Genomic DNA, 16,793 nt, shown 5'->3' with positions numbered 1-16,793 from the left:
GGGAGAATAGAAGGAAGAGGGAGGGACTTGGAGAAATTACTATTTAACACATATAATTGTATTAACATAGTCATTATAGAGATGGTAGAAACAGTAAAACCAAACCAAATTCCATTTCTTAACCCTTCCCTTCTCCTGGTGCCCAATGGATTATTATTAACTCCAAGGAAAGAATGGAGTAGCTTTCTATAGTCTTCTGTCAGGGCCAGTCTTGTCATTAGTGACCATCTTGGCAGAGGCAAAAGAGGAAGAGGCATACACTTAGCTGCACTTTCCTCCCTACGACATCTTCTGTTTTGAGTGGGGTCTTTTAATTGGCAGCTGTTAACCCTGGAGTTGATTTCCACTTCTGAATAAATAGATTATCATCAGCCTTTCCTGAGGATCCCTGGCTCCCACTTCTATGTGAAAGAAGGGACATTTGTGCAGAGCCAGGAACCAGGATGGGGATTGGCCCAAATCCCCAAGCTCACTTCAGGGACAGCTTAATGACAGGGAGAAAGGCCAGCATCTCCTGGTTTAGAGCCAGGAGTCTGGAATGACAGAACAAAGGATCAAAGGATCTCCCCAAAGACCATGAGCACAGGGCATCTGTTTGGGAACTAGTCCCTCAGACATTCCTGTTCATAGATTAGACTGTGACCTTGGTTCTTCTCTAAAAAGGAAGGGAGAAAGAAGTGGGAAGGAAGAGAATAGGAGAAAGAGAATAGAGGGGAAAGAGAGAAAAAAGGTGCAAAGAGATGGAGAAAGGAACAGGGGAGGGCAAAAAGAAAGAGGAGAGAGGGAAGGAAAGAGAGACGGGAGAAGGGAAAAAGATAATACAGTAGAAATACTATTTATCCTAAAGCATCCTATAGGCTTGTTCTTAGGTAGAGAATTTTGGTTTTAAATAAACATGGGGAAAAAAATCTTTCAGATTATTAAAGGGAGCCTAGTTTAAGTTTTTTTTTCAAAATATCTTCTGTTGGAATTGTCAGGAAATGAACCTCTGTGCATATTTCTTCTCACCAGGCTTTAGCATGTAAACAAGAGCAGTAGCCTTAAGGAGAGCTCAGGGTTTTCAGAAATCTGACTTAGGAAGCTGACTTTGTGGCTGGGTCCGGCCTGGGGAATTAGGACATTAGAAATCAACAAATCATCCTCAGTACGAACATCATTTTCCCTCCCCAAGAGAGAGAAAGAATCAAGATAATAACATGGAATGCAAAGAAATTGGAACTCCAAGAACACAAAATGTTAAAAAGTAAAAACAAAAATAAGGGAGAGGCAGTGAAGTGGATAGGGCACTGACTATACTTTCAGTCAGTGAAACCTGAGTTCAAATTCTTCCTCTGTGCAGCTGTGTGACCATGGACAAGTCACTTTAACTATTTCAAACTCAGTTTCCTCATCTGTAAAATGAGGGAGTTGCATTTGATGACCTCTGAGAACCCTTCCTGCTCTAAAAGTTAGGTACTGTAATGTATTGTATAAGCATTAGCTATGGCTGTGAAGTTCAGAGTTTCTTTCAAGTGTTCCAATGTGACCAGTAGGTCCTATGTTCTTTGTCAAAGGACATTTCTTCTCCAATTGCTGGACTACATTCCTACTTTCCTTCTGGGAAAGGGAAAAAAAAGAAACACAATCCAGGGAGAGAAGGAAGGACATAAACAAGTAGTATTGGACTACTCCTCCCTCTTCTAGACTTCCAAGGAGATCAGAAGAGAGCTTACCTTGTAGCTGAGATAGATGAGGAGCATTGTCTCAAGAAAACCTATTAATGCTATAATGACCTAGAAAAGAATGAAGGATAGACATTGAACCTCTTGGAGAACATGAAGAAAAACTGTGGTGGAACCAAGGGATTTTTCCAGGGTTACTTCACTAGCCAAAACTTGGAAGAAGAGGGACAGGGCTCAGGGAAGGAAAAGAACATAGGCCAGAATATCTGGGGGGTAGCTCTTGACCCAGAAATCCCCCAAAAGAGGTAGTGACACAATAGCATGATCCTAGGCCAAGTTCTAAAGTCAGGGAAGTTTCCCTTTGTTGCTCTGCCTTTTACCCTTCTGAGTCCTTCCTGAGGCTCTTGGATGACCTTGCCTTAGGATTGTTCTCTCTCTTATCCTCTGTGTCTTTTGCACAGCCCTAACTAAACCAGGGCTATTACTTGATAGGGGCTTAAGGTGTCATCCTTTTTGGGGATGTTTGCACTTTAATTCCATTCCATTCCGTTCAATAAGCATTTATTAACCACTGGGCAGTGTGCTAGGCGGTGTTTGTGTGTATGCATAGAGGGTAGATATTTACAAAGAAAAACCAAAACAATTCCTGCCTTCTGGAAGCTTACAGTCTATTGGTGGGAAAAAACCAAATATACTTGTAACTATAAATATAAAATATATTCAAAGTATGGGGGAAGGAAGGAGGGCATACAAGTTTAATATAAAGGACAATTTGTTAATAATAGAGCAGGAATTCCAGAGGGTACAATGAAAAGCTGAGAAAGAGTGGGATAGGAATATCAAGGGGATGGGGCTAATGAGACAGTTAGGAGGGAGCCCCAAGGAGTAATGGGCAGGGAAAATAGCTTCTGCCTGGGTATCCTACAACTAAGATGCATAGAAAATTTGAGTGCCACACTCTTCACAGTAGCAAAAGAAATGTTGATTTGATTACCAGCTCCTGGGAAATAAATGGAAGGTGGAGGAAGGGATACAGAAGAAAGTGGTATGTGACAGAGCAGATACTCCATGCCTGGTCCTTCCTACTGGAAAAGGCAGGTATTGATGGAGTCCTAGGGCCAGATTAGTTATAGCAAGTTTAATAGGAGACACTGTGAGATTGAAAGGTCTTCATATGCCCAAAGAATTTTAGGTACCATGGAACATTATTAGGAGATATTTGGAGTTTGGGGATGGGTTTTCCTGCTACCTCATAAATTAATCATTACTATAATATCAAAAACTTTTTGAGTGTCTGTACAGAAATAGGGTGTCATCAAAAGCAACACTAGTTTCTATGGGTATTCTTCAACTTGGCAAGTTCAGAGAAATTATCTAGAGGAACTTCCTGAAATCTTAGGCAAAGAACCTTTGCAGATGACTTCTGAATTACCTGTCAAATTATAATCACTCACCTGAAGTGCCCAGAGAGTCATGTTTCTCTCTACCCACAAGATTGGGGCCCTGGAGAGAGAGGGAATTAAAAAACAACTGTAAGACAGGTAAAAATCCAAATATTATTGTATTCTTTTTATTTTACCTTTCTTGCAACCACCAACACCAATTGCTGATCATCTGCCATAGACAGGCAGGTAAGTTCAAGAGCTTAGGAGTACTGGTACTCCAGGACCTCTGGTTCTGCTTTCAGCCCAGCCCTGGAAAGCCACCCTCCTGGGAAGCAACCCTCATGGAGATATGGCCTGGCACCTGCTTCTTCAGTTACTAGACCCCTAGCTCCTGAAGACCCAGAGGAGACAGTTCTCGCCAGAAAAATCTGTAGCACTGTCAAATGGTTCAATATCAGAAACTGAAATCATTTTTGGAAAATGACATTAAAGATGATTCATTACCATCACTTTGTCACTGCACTAAGGAGTATAACACCTTTCCATCTGACTAGCAGCTAAAACCTAGGAATATTGTCTCCCTGTTAGAATGAGAGCTCCTCAGGGCAGAGCCAAGATGGCAGAATAAAAGCAACAACTTGCTTGAGCTCTCCTCCAAAGCCCTCCAAATACATGTAAAAAAATCACTCTAAACAAATTCTAGAGCAGCAGAACCCACAAAAAGACAGAATGAAACAAATTTCCAGCCCAAGACAACCAGGATGGTTGATTTGAAAGGTCTATTGCACTGGGCTGGGAGAGGAACGTGGTTCTGTGTGGCCCAAAAGACCAGGCCTCAGCGAACCTTGAGCAGGCCTCAGGGGACTGAATCAGGGGCAGCTGTAGTGGTTTCCAGACTTCTCAAATCACAAACACCAAAGACAACTTAGAAGGTCAGTAGGAAAAGTCTGTGACTGTGGTGATAGAGAAGCTTGGTTCCAGCCCCAGTCCTAGGGTAGCCCTGGGGTGGCAGCTGCTTCCTGAGCTCTCAGCCCACAGATGAAGGGGGAATCTAGTGGCTGATCAAAGGGGGATTGTAGGGATTTCTCTACGGGCACTGAGGCAGAATTCTCCTGCTTTGCCCATGCTTGGATCTGGGTCACAGTTCTGGTGAAGCTTGAAGTGGTGGTAAAGAGAAAATCCTCCTCACAGTTCCAAGGCAGAAAAGAGTGCTTGTGGTCACTCAGAGACCAGAGTACAGGCCAGGAAAGGAATAAATACCTCTCACTTGATCCTACCACCTTGGAAAAACTGAAAATTTGCAGGTCTCTAGAAGTATCTCTGAAAACACTGCACAAAACTCCCCAAAGCTTGGGACAGCACATTCCCCACACTGGAAGCAGATCCCTACCTTAACAAAGAGTTTAAAACTCAAGTAATTGCCTGGGAGTATGTGCCAACAAAGGAACAAAAAAAGTCAGATCATGGAATCTTTCTTTGATGACATAGAAAATCAAAATATACAACCAGAAGAAGACAACAAAGTCAAAGCTCCTATATCCAAAGCCTCCAAGAAAAATATGAATCAGTTCCAGTCCATGGAAGAGCTCAAAAAGGATTTTGAGAAGCAAGTAAGAGAAGTAGAGGAAAACTGGGAAGAGAAATGAGAGTGATGCAAGAAAATCATTAAAAAACAAGACAACAGCTTGGCTAAAGGAGACTCAAAAAAATACTGAAGAAAATAACACCTTAAAAAATAGCCTAACCCAAATGGCAAAAGAGGTCCAAAAAACCAATGAGGAGAAGAATGCCTTCAAAAGCAGAATTGGCCAAGTGGAAAAGTGAGTCCCAAAAGCTCACTGAAGAAAATACTTCCCTAAAAATTAGAATGGAGCAAATGGAAGCTAGTGACTTTATTGAGGAATCCAGACATTGTAAAACAAAACCAAAAAAAATAGAAGACAATGTGAAATTTCTCATTGGAAAAATAACTGACCTGGAAAATAGATCCAGGAGAGAGAATTTAAAAATTATTGGACTATCTTAAAGCCATGATCAAAAAAAGAGCCTAGACATCATCTTTCAAGAAATTATCAAGGAAAACTGCCCTGATATTCTAGAACCCCAGAAGGTAAAATAGAAATGTAAAGAATGCACCAATCACCTCCTGAAAGAAATCCTCACAGGAAAACTCCTAGGAATATTGCAGCCAAATTCCGTGGTTCCCAGGTCAAGGAGAAAATATTGCAAGCAGCCAGAAAGAAACAATTCAAGTATTGTGGAAACACAATCAGGATAACACAAGACTTAGCAGCTTCTACATTAAGGGATCAGAGGGCTTGCAATATAATATTCTGGAGGGCAAAGAAGATAGGATTACAGCCAAGAATCACCTACCCAGCAAAACTGAGTATAATCCTTCAGGGAGAGAAATTGACATTCAGTGAATAGAGGACTTTCAAGCATTCTTGTTGAAAAGACCAGAGATGAATAGAAAATTTGACTTTCAAATACAAGACTCAAGAGAAGCATGAAAAGGTAAACAGGAAAGAGAAATCATAAGTGACTTGTTAAGGTTGAACTGTTTACTTTTCTGCATGGAAAGATGATATTTCTAGCTCATGAGACCTTTGTCAGTATTAGGGTAGTTGGAGGGAAAAATGTATGTATGTATGTATGTATGTATGTATGTATGTATGTATGTATAGATAGATAGATAGATAGATAGACAGATAGATAGAGGGCAGAGAGTGAGTTGAAGATGAAGGGGTGATATCTGGATAATAAAATTAAGGGATGAGAGAGGATTATACTGGGAGAAGGAAAAAGGGAGAGGTAGAATGAGGTAAATTATCTCACATACAACAGACAAGAAAAGGCTTTTATAGTGGAGGGGAAGTGGGGGAAGGTGAGAAGGAATGAGTGAATCTTATTCTCATTGGATTTGGCTTAAGGAGGGAATAACATATGCACTCAATTGGGTATGGAAATCTATTTTAACCTACAGGAAAATAAGGGGTACGGGGATAAGAAAGCAGGGCGAGATAGAGGGGAGGGCAGCTTGAGGCAGGAGGTAATCAGAAGCAAACACTTCTGAGGAGGGACAAGGTCAAAAGAGAGAATGGAATAAACAGGGGGGTGGGATAGGATGAAGGAAAATATAGTTAGTTTTTCACAACATGACTACTATGGAAGTGTTTTGCATGACTACACATGTATAACCTGTATTGAGTTGCTTGCCTTCTCAATGAGGGTGGGTGGAAAGGGAGGAAGGGAGAAAATTTGGAATCCAAAGTTTTAAAAACAAATGTTAAAAATTGTTTTCACATGCAACTGGGAAATTAAGACATACAGGCAACGGTGTATAGAAATGTATCCTGCCCTACAGGAAAATAAAAGGGGAAGGAGATAAGAGAAGGGGAGTGGTGGGAGATAGAAGGGAGGGCAGATTAGGGGAAGGGGTATTCAGAATGCATGCTGTCTTGGAGTGAGGGGAGGGACAAGATGGGGAGAAAATTTGGAACTCAAAATCTTATGGAAGTGAATGTTAAAAACTAAAAATAAATAAATTAATAAATTAGAAAAAGAAGAAAAAAATTTAAAATAAATCAAAAATCAAAAAAAAAAAAAAGAATGAGAGCTCCTTGAGAACAAGGACTGTCTTACACTTTTATTTGTATCCTCAATGCTTTGCACATTGTAAGCACTACAATAAATGCTTTTTCATTCACTCATTTGTATTCAACTCAACAAACATTTATTAAGCACCTGTAATGTGCAAGTTTCCAGAATCATTATCTCTGTGGTCTGCCACACACTATCAAGCGTCATCAATTAAGATTTTATAACTTCAGAGTATATTTCCACTCCTTATGGCAGATTACCTTTGCACTATCCAGGAAGGAAGAGTTTCCCAGGAAGATCAGTATTGAATACATTGGGTCAATCTTTCCAGAGGAAGATTTTGCTTAATACAATGGAAAACTTCCCAACAATCCCAAGTTTCCTAATTGACCAAAAGTTGGAATGAGCTCTCTCAGGGTGTAGTGAGTTTTTTGCTCATGTTGAGGGAATTCCAGTAGAAGATAAGCTCTTTCAGTCAGAGATAGTTTCATTTTTGTCTCCACATTCTCAGAAACTTGCACATAGTAGGTGCTTAATAAGTGTTTTTTTTTGGGTTGATTCCAGTTTCTGCTCAGTGATAATGGGTTGGAACAGATCATCTCTGACCCTCAGGACTGTCCAACCTTGCAGGGCAGTGTGTTCAGGAGCTTTTCTATGTTGGTAGCCTTCTGTAACCCCAGGAAGATGGGCAAGTAGCAGTAAAGGGCAATTTGATGTTTCCTGGAGGGAAGGCTGACAAGGAAGGAAAGTCTGATGACCGAGGTCTATGAGGCCTGAGCTGAGAAATATTTGATAGGTTTGACAGCAGAGCCATGGATGGCAAAGTGAAATCTAAAGCAAGCCCAACTTAAAAACAAAACAAAATAAACTCCTCACGAGGCCTGCAGCCAGCAGAATAGGGCAAGTGTTCAGATCTGGCAGAGTAGCCTTGAACATTTTAAAATCTCTAACCTCTTGGCAGATAATTACCTCCCTCATTTATCCAGTGAAGTGGGCTGTCAGAGAGAGCTGGCTATCAGGATTAATCTGTTCAAGGATAGAAAGGCTGCATTATGCCAGAGAACAAGGGGTTTCTCGATGGGAAATGGAAAAGTTGAGTCACTGAATTGCAGTCTCTGAGACCATTAATTCCTGGTCTTATGGAAGTTGCAATAACCTTTCATTTAATTTCTGGGCATCTTTTCTCCTTCTTCTATAGATATTATGTTAGAGAATTTAAAAATACACATATAGGCAGCATGTTGGTTGAAATATGGCCCTTGAGCATCGGAGTGATAGTTCACAGATAGATAGGATCCTAGTATTATCGATATAAAAACTGAGTAGGACCTCAGAGTCCTCTCATTTTACATGCAGTGGTAGTTATTAACAGGTAGTAAATGTTTGAACTAAGGCCTTCCTGACTCTAGGCCCAGTACTCTATACACTGAGCCACCAAGCTGCCCATTTCTGAATATATCCCTCCCCAGTAAATCTCTTGCAACAAAGATTGAGAGAGAGAGAGAGAGAGAGAGAGAGAGAGAGAGAGAGAGAGAGAGAGAGAGAGAGAAGAAAGAAAAAGAGACAGAGAAAGAGAAGGGGAGGGGAGGGGAGAGGAGGAAAGAGCAAAACAGTTCTGCAAAATCAGTTCACTCATTGATCAAGTCTGATAACATGTGCCACCTTCCCTATCTGGCTGATGTTTTGCCCAGTAGCAGAGTGTTAAGTGGAAAGACCTTTAGAGTTAGAGAATGGGGTTCAAACCCCATCTTTATCACTTACTCTCAGTGTGATCTTAAACAGGCTTCTTAAACTGTATGGATTTCCATTTCTTCATTTATAAAACCAGGGGGTTGAACTTGATAACATCCAAGGTCCTTTCAGTTCTAAATCAGTCATCCAATGGCCATATTAATGGGAACATTTCTCTTATGGCTTCAAAGACAGCATGGCCTAGACAAGTTGGTTGGGCAGAAATGACAGAAGAGGCAGGTGTGTACTACCAAGTGTAAACTGAGGAATGGACAAGACTGAGGGAGAGAGAGAAGTAATGTGGGTGTAGAGGTATAAAGCTCCTGCTGGCTTGCCTCTGCTTGTGAACTTGGAGGGCTTGGCTCTCTGATACTCAGCCTTGATCTTGGAAGGCTCCAGCTTGGAGTGCTTTGTTCGAGCTGGTGGAATGCCCCCCCTTTCTCTTTCTCCTCAGCTGTTTTGCAACTAACCGTGACACTGTGTACCTACTTTTTTTTTAAAATCAGCATTTTAAAATTACAGACTAGAAAATATTTACATTTCCATGTAGAAATGAGGTTAGAAAAGAGGACTTCATGTGAAACCTTGAATCAACCAATACAACTTATTTCATAAACTACATATGATTTTATATATTAAATTTAACATGGTAGTACCAGCGTTGCCTTGCTTCTCTGTACCTCCTCTTAAACTTCCTTCTGATCTCTTCTGTGCATTTTAAGAAATGTTTTGATGATGCTCTTTTCCTCCTTTTCTTTTTTTTCTTCCATTATTACTCCCTCCCACTTTACCCCCAGTTCTCTTCCCTGATCCCTGGCACCAAAGTCCTCCTTCATAACAAATAAGTACAATCAAGTAGAACACATTTGTGTTTTATTGAACCAGGCTAAAAATGTACGTCTGATGCTCCCCCTCTAATTCACTGTCTCTCTGCTAGGAGGTGGGAGGCGTGCTTTATCCTCTGGAGCTGGGATCGGTCATCCCATTAATCCCTGTGCACCCAGCCCTTCTCCAAGTACTGCTTAGCTAACAAATTTGGGCCTGAAAGCACTGAAGCCAAAGCATCAGCATCCCAGGAATAGCAGTCCTAGTGGAATCATCACCTAGGGATTCCAAGAATACCTACGTAGACATACCCCTTTATATGTATTGTTATTAACTCACATGTTCTGCCCACTTGTTTCTGAGATGAAATTTTCTCCTCATGAAACTTAATTAGGAGCATTCCTGAATTTCTAAAGTTTGGGAACTCTTTCCGAATGAAGCCGTATATGTATATATATGTGTGTGTGTGTGTGTGTATGTGTATGTATATATATATATATATATGTATATGTGTGTGTGTGTGTGTATGTGTATGTATATATATATATATATATGTATATGTGTGTGTGTGTATGTACATACATATATATGTGTATATACATACATATATGTATGTACATACACACACATATACATATATATATGTATATGTGTGTGTGTATGTACATACATATATATGTGTATATACATACATATATGTGTGTGTGCGTGTGTATATATATATACACACGCACACACACACACACACACATATATATATATATATATATATATATATATATATATATATATATATATATATATATATATATATATATATATATATATATATATATATATATATATGTATATTTTAAACTGGGAATTAACTGTGGAATTTATACTTCATGTAATCTCACCAAGCCTTCAGAGGGTCTGATGTAACCTGAGGTTGTTGGTTCAGCTATGTGCTTGAAGAACACATAGTACAGCGTTTCCAAGGGCCCAAGGAATAAAATCCCTGCATAATTTCCATTCCTATGTTTGGTGGTAAAAGATCTTGATGGAAAAAGGGGGAACATTAATAATAAGGCAGCACAAGTTAAATTAATTATTCTATTAAAGTTGGCTTTGATATATTGTTGTATGTCAGAGGTGAAGCTGGCTTCCCAAAAGCTGTTACAGAAGGGTGCAAGCTCCTGCAGGTTCTAAGGTCCTATTGAGCTGGAAGGGTTTGAGTATGGGGCTGCCAACAGAATGTACAGCAGCTGTCTGAAGGTCAGCCTAATTAAGGTTGGGAGAGGGTCATCAACCAATCAGACATCAAACATTTATTGAAAACAAGGTACTGGTGGATGTTAAGACAAAAGACGATCTAGTCCTAGCTCTGAAAGAGTTTACATTTATCACTGAGGATGAGGCTTTTTTTTTGGCCATAGCAATACTGGAAGAACATGAGCTAAGGCACAGAGAGATATGATCTGCATCAGTGAGAGAACCCACACTGAAAAAAAAAATCACAAAGCCTTGAATATGAGTTAATTGCTTACTTGATCAATTTATTTATTGCGAATTTTTGAAATTTTATTTTATATTTTTTCAGTTAAGAAGCATTTGTTATTTTTGTCTCTTACCTCTCTCCATTGGAAAAACAAAACAAAACAAATCCTTTGTAATCAAGCAAAGTAAACTGAATTGCCACATTAATTAGTTCATTTATTTAGAAGAATTTCACATTCCCCATCAAGAGAGTTGGTGATAATTAGGGAATCTTAGGTTCCAATTTGGGCAACCTTCTCTAACACACAAGCTCATTGCTTGACATCCTCCACCCTTTTCTTCAGGGGTGGAGGGAGGGATGGGATTGTTATTTTAAGCCTAATCATCCACTTACCAATTGATCTCTGGTGATGACTGGTTGAATATGGTGTAGTTCTGCTTGGGGCAGCCCCAGCTGTGGAAAGCCATGTAAGAAAAGAGAGAGACCATTAAAATGAAGCAAACTAGATCAAAATCATTTGTTAAGAGTATTTAGGAGGTAAAAAAAATTCTGTGTTGAGGTATGCAAACAAATATGGAAAAAACTTAGATGTAGTGAAGAAACTTATGCGGAGTCCAAAACATTCAAAGGAGAAGGTGACAAAGGAGTTACAGTGGATAGAATGCTGGACTTGGAGGCAAGAAAACTTGAATTCAAATCTTGTTTCAGCCACTTACTAGCTGTATGACCCTGAGTGAGTCACTTAACCTCTCCCAGCCTCAGTTTCCTTGTCTATAAAATGAGGATAATAACACCAATCTCATAGGGTTCTTTTGGGTATCAAAGTAGATAATATGTGTAACATGCTTTGCAAACAGCAAAGCTCTATATAAATGCTAACTATATTATAATTATTTCACAAAAATAAAAAAGCCCTGGCAAAATATACAAACTCAGAAGAAAAAGCCATCATAGAGATGCAAAAACAGATTATTTTGTAAATTTTACATGTTTACAACAAAATAAATTATTTAGAGTTTGTGGTTTCACATTTTCTTTTTTATTATTTTTATTAATATTTTTGGCAGTAATTAAATTTATAATAAAATTATTTAAACATAAAATGTTTGCATTTAACTATAATCTTTCTTCACTGAAAATTTCATGGAATCCCATTATTATTAAATCTTTTATGATCATACATTCATAGAATTAGATTTAAAATATTTTTTAAAATCTGGAAGGGAACTCAGAGATCAATATTTTATTGATAAGGAAACAGGCTTAGAGAGAGGAAGAGGTTGGCCTAAGGTCACACAGTGGGTCAGTAGCTGAGAAGGACTCAAATTCAGTTATTCCAACTCCTATTCTGTGAGGGATGGCTCACAGTGAAGTTCCCTCATTAGTATCTTCCTGCTACACTCTTACCTCCCTGCTATGCTCCTATCTCTCTCCTACACTCTGCCTGAGTGTGAGAGATGGGCCTGCAGTGCAGCTCCCACAGACCTAAGTTTTGTTCCTTCAGAAAGCCTTGAGTTAAGTTTCCATTTCCCCTGATAAGTTTCTATTTCTCCAGCACCATGTCAGCATGGGTGGGGGAGCTCGGTTGCCTGGTCGCTCCTACTTCCTAGTACACATATGCATCTAGTCCAAACATGGGCATGTTTGCTTCTATTGGGTATTAGTGTTTACAATGTACGCCCTGAGTACCCAGTCAAAGGAGAAAGGGGTAAGAGAGTGGGAGGGTGTGCCTCCCAACTTGTATTCTCCTGGCTGGCAATGGCGACCAGGGGCAGTACCCTTTCTCATGAGAAAGCAATAAACTCCTTTCTGCTTTCAAGGTATCTAAGTCTTTGTTTTGATTTTGAGTGGGTGGTCTCTGTCCCACACATATTCCATCACACCAGTACCACCCTTGGAGAAACCTGCAAAGATGTCATAGATACTTGCTCAGGAGTCAGAAGATCTAGGTTCAAGTCCCCCCCACCCCTTTTGCTTACTTAGCTTCTTTGATCCTCAGTTTCCTCATCTGTAAAATGAAGGGGTTTGACCAGATGGCATCTGAGGTCCCTTTCAGATCTAGAGCAATAATAGATCCCATTACCCATCTTTTTTTCTAGGCTGTGACTTCTGCTCCCTTTTTTTCTCCAACCTCTACCACCTTCCCCTCCAAGAAGATTTCTGGCCCAAAGACCCATGGGCTTCCAGGCAGATGAAAGCATGCACCCTTGACCTACAGGGGGAATCTATCAAGCCATAATTATTAAGCACCTACTAGACCACCAGGCCGAGCTGCCAGGAGACAGACTAGAACAAAATAATACCCAGCCTCAAGCTGCTTACATTTTATCCAGGGAAACAAAATAATTAATTAGATACAACATAATTAGATACAACAAAATTAGATACAAAATAGAAACAAAGTGAATACAAAGGTGATTTTCTGCATGAGGCCCCTGGGACTGGGGAGAGGCTCAAAAAAGGGCTCATTTAAGAGCTCAGAAGGTAGGAAGCCAGCAGAGGTGAGTAGGGAGGGCATCGCAGGCAATAGGGAGCCATTAGCATTTTTTTGTGACTGTGATATATAGCCCTTCCAGGGGCAGACTGAGAGCAGACCCTCATTAGAAGCAATTCTTTCCCTCCTCCCTTCCCCAACAAATATTTGGATTTAGGCAACTCAATCAAAGTGCTATTCTAAAAATGTAGTGTGAGGGACTAGACATGGGATTTAACTAGTATAGGCAAATATCTGGTGAGGAAATTGCTACCAGTACAAGTACTGCAACTTACAGTTGTAAAGAGTGGTTTAGACCTAGAACACTGATTTATCCTGGGTCTCACAGTCAATATGTGTGAGAGGTGGGACTCAAACCCGGGTCTCCTGGCTCCCAGACCAACTTTCTATCCACTATACCATCCTGTCTCCCCTAAAAGAAAACAGCAAAAAAATAAAATTCTAGAGTGGTTTGAACTTTTAAAAAAAATTTTTTTTAGGCAATTGGGGTTAAGTGACTTGCCCAGGGTCACACAGCTAGTAAGTGTCAAGTGTTTGGTCTGAGGCTGGATTTGAACTCAGGTTTTCCCGACTCCAAGGCCAATGCTCTATCTACTGTGACACTTAGCTGCCCCCTGGTTTGAACTTTTCAAAGTTCTAGCAGCACACAATATTTTGCCTTTGCAAAATTCTTTGAGGGTAGGTACAAGTAGATTTTATTATGTCCATTTACTGGTGAGAACACTGAATCCAAAAAGGTTGAGTGACTTGCCCAAGGTCAAATTAATTGATGAGTTGGCTCTAGAATGTGCACTTCTGTGCAGCTTTGGGAGATGACACAATGTTCCTCCCAAATCTAATCCTTGAGGAATCACTGTCAGCAGCTGTAGCTGCAAAAAAACAGTGTCTGAGAGCATCTGCAGAAAGGAGATGAGTGTCACTCTGAGGTACAGCACCTGACAGGTCAGTCTGAAGTCTGGCTGCTGGAAGGAGGGCTGAGATATTGGACTTCAAAATCAGAAGTGAGGGAAGGAATGGGAGAAGAGAAACAACTAATAAAGTTATAGTGTCCTAGGAAGTCACCACCCCAACCACAAACCACTCAGACCCACCAGATACTTTGATCACATATATGCATATATACATACAATACCCATATATATATATTTGGTGAGTTGGAATTGGAACTGATACACACACACACACACATATATTTATTTAGAATTGTGTTTTTATAAAAAATGTATATGTGTATCTATCTGCTTATCTATTCACACATATACATATATGTAGACACACATATATATTTTTAACCCCAATTCATCAATTATAATTATACATACATATATGTATATCTCTCTGTTTATCAACACATATATACATATATGTGGATATATACATATACATATGTGTATATATCAGTTCCAATCCTAATTCATAAATTGTATTTATATACACATATATGTCTGTCTATTGATCTACTGATCTATCTATCTATCTATTTTATAAACTAGTGTATCTCCATAGCAAACCATTATTAGAGAAGTAGTTAGGGTGTCATGCAGAGAGTGCTTGGTTTGAATCCCCCCTCAGATACTGTTAATATAATTGTGATCCTAGGCAATCAATTTTATCTTTTTGGACCTCTATTTCCTCATCTGTAAAATGAAGGAGTTCGACCTGATGACTTCTAAGGTCCCTACTATCCCTAAATGTATGATCCTATGATCACAAAGTTAACAGATCCCCCTGAGGGGATCCATAATAGATCCTTGTCACAAATGAATAGATCCTCACTACAAACCAGGGAATTTCCAGAATGGATCCTCATTACACAAATGAGAATCTCTTGCAGACCAAGATGGTCGCCTCGACAACTCACCATCCAATCCCCTGGACTGGGTCATCGAGAAGGACTCGTACAATGTACAAGAGACAGGTGAGCAGCTTTAGAGAAAAGTTGAACAACCTGATCCTCAGGCCTGCAAGAGGAAAGAAGCATATTAGGGAGGAATGAAAGTGGTGTCAGCAGACATACATGCGTGGTTTCAGACCAAGGCTCCGGGTTCCAGCACCAGCTCGAATTCTCCAGGGCTGACAATGACTTCAGTGGGAGCAAATTCACTTTCTCCAGTTTATAGATCAGAGCTGTGTGAGGCATCACCACTGGTCCTTCCTCTCCCTTTAGGGCAGCTCAATAGCACAATGGGTAGAGTGCTGGATTCAGAGTCAGAAAGACCCAAGTTCAAATTCTTCTTCAGACCCTTCCTAACTAGGTGACCCAGGGCAACTCACTTGCAGTCCCTGGGCTTTACCCTCACCTACAAAGTGAAGGGACTGCACTTGATGGCCTCTGAGGTCCCTTCCAGGTCTAATGAATCTCAGGCCGGCAGATGTTTAGGTAGGTACTTGGAGGGAGTTGTGAGTGTTTTACTACGTCCCCAGGTGACCCACTTTTCCCTGTAGAATGGGGATAATGATAGCACCTGACTTCTAGAGTTGTTAATGAGGATCGAGTGAGACAATATATTGGACATATAAAAATATATGTAAAAGTGCTTTGCAAATCTTAAAGTGCTATGAAACTGCTAGCTAGTATTATTATCAATTATTTTCCAGCCTGCTCATCTTCCTGGGTCTGACACAGGATGCAAATGATTCTAAGCAGTCTTGGCACACCCCCTTCTTTTTACTCCAGAGCCTCATCTGGCATTGGCTTTGCTGAGGGCTACCTAATGTCCAAGCAGAGGGAGGCAGGATGCTTGGGATTTGTTGGTGGAGGCTCCACTGCTACTAGCTTTTATTTTGATCTCCTAAGGCAGAAAATGTGAGGAATGTTTTAGAAATAACATTAGACTGCTCCGAGAAGAATTTTTCTTCTTTTTAGTATCATTTAACTATTTTTCTTCTTTCATTTTGAATTTAATTTGTTGTTGTTAGTCATTTCAGTGCCGTCCGATTTTTCATGACACCCTTTGAAGTTTTCTTGGCAAAGATACTGGAATGGTTTGTCATTTCCTTCTCCAGCTCATTTTAAGATGAGGATCTGAGGCAAACAGGGTTAAGTGATTTGCCCAGGGTCACGCAGGTAGTCTGTCTGAGGCCAGATTTGAACTCACAAAGATGAGTCTTCCTGACTCCAGGCCCAGCACGCTATCCACTGTTACCTAGCTGCCTTATATAAATTTAATAAATACCCACAAATATGAATATTTCAATGTACAAATACAAGTGAATTGTAGGTGGAACTGTGATCTATTAGATACAGTTTGTTTTCTTTAAAGTGTATATTGAATTTAGCCTTGTACCCTAACGTCCCCCCTCCACACCATTCTACCCTGCTTGTCTGTGTTCCCTCCTGAGCTTCCTTCTGCTCAAGGAGGAGCTTTCAAGAAATGCTGATACAAGGAAGAACATCCTAACAAACAAAGCTGCTACCAAATGATCCAGGCTGCCCCCTAAGGGAGTGAGCGCTCACTCACAAGGAGTATTCAAGCAGGGACTGGGTGATCCTGTGAGGGATGCCACAGAACTGATGGGAGGTTTGTGAATGGTCTTTGTGGGCTGTCCTGGTTCTAGAATTCTAAGATTAATTAAAGAAAGGCTGGGCAGTTTCCAAGATGCTATGTCAGGCC

At 40.2% G+C, this 16,793-nt stretch overlaps 1 protein-coding gene across 1 annotated transcript in view; it reads right to left on the bottom strand.

Annotated features, from left to right (window-relative positions):
• KCNT1 (potassium sodium-activated channel subfamily T member 1) overlaps positions 1–16,793 on the bottom strand; it is a 94,935-nt gene that overhangs the window by 64,435 nt on the left and 13,707 nt on the right. The window contains exons 3-6 of the mRNA XM_078149167.1: positions 15,041–15,140; positions 11,079–11,138; positions 3,116–3,164; positions 1,713–1,772 (exon numbers count right to left, since the gene is read on the bottom strand). Coding sequence (XP_078005293.1) covers positions 1,713–1,772; positions 3,116–3,164; positions 11,079–11,138; positions 15,041–15,140 — 269 coding nt within the window. The remainder of the gene's footprint in view (positions 1–1,712; positions 1,773–3,115; positions 3,165–11,078; positions 11,139–15,040; positions 15,141–16,793) is intronic.

This window comes from Phascolarctos cinereus, unplaced genomic scaffold, assembly GCF_003287225.1.
Source record: "Phascolarctos cinereus isolate Bilbo 61053 unplaced genomic scaffold, phaCin_HiC Scaffold_2;HRSCAF=192, whole genome shotgun sequence".
Taxonomy (NCBI): domain Eukaryota; kingdom Metazoa; phylum Chordata; class Mammalia; order Diprotodontia; family Phascolarctidae; genus Phascolarctos; species Phascolarctos cinereus.
The sequence above is the reverse complement of the archived record's forward strand: the minus strand, read 5'-3'. Positions and strand labels throughout refer to the sequence as shown.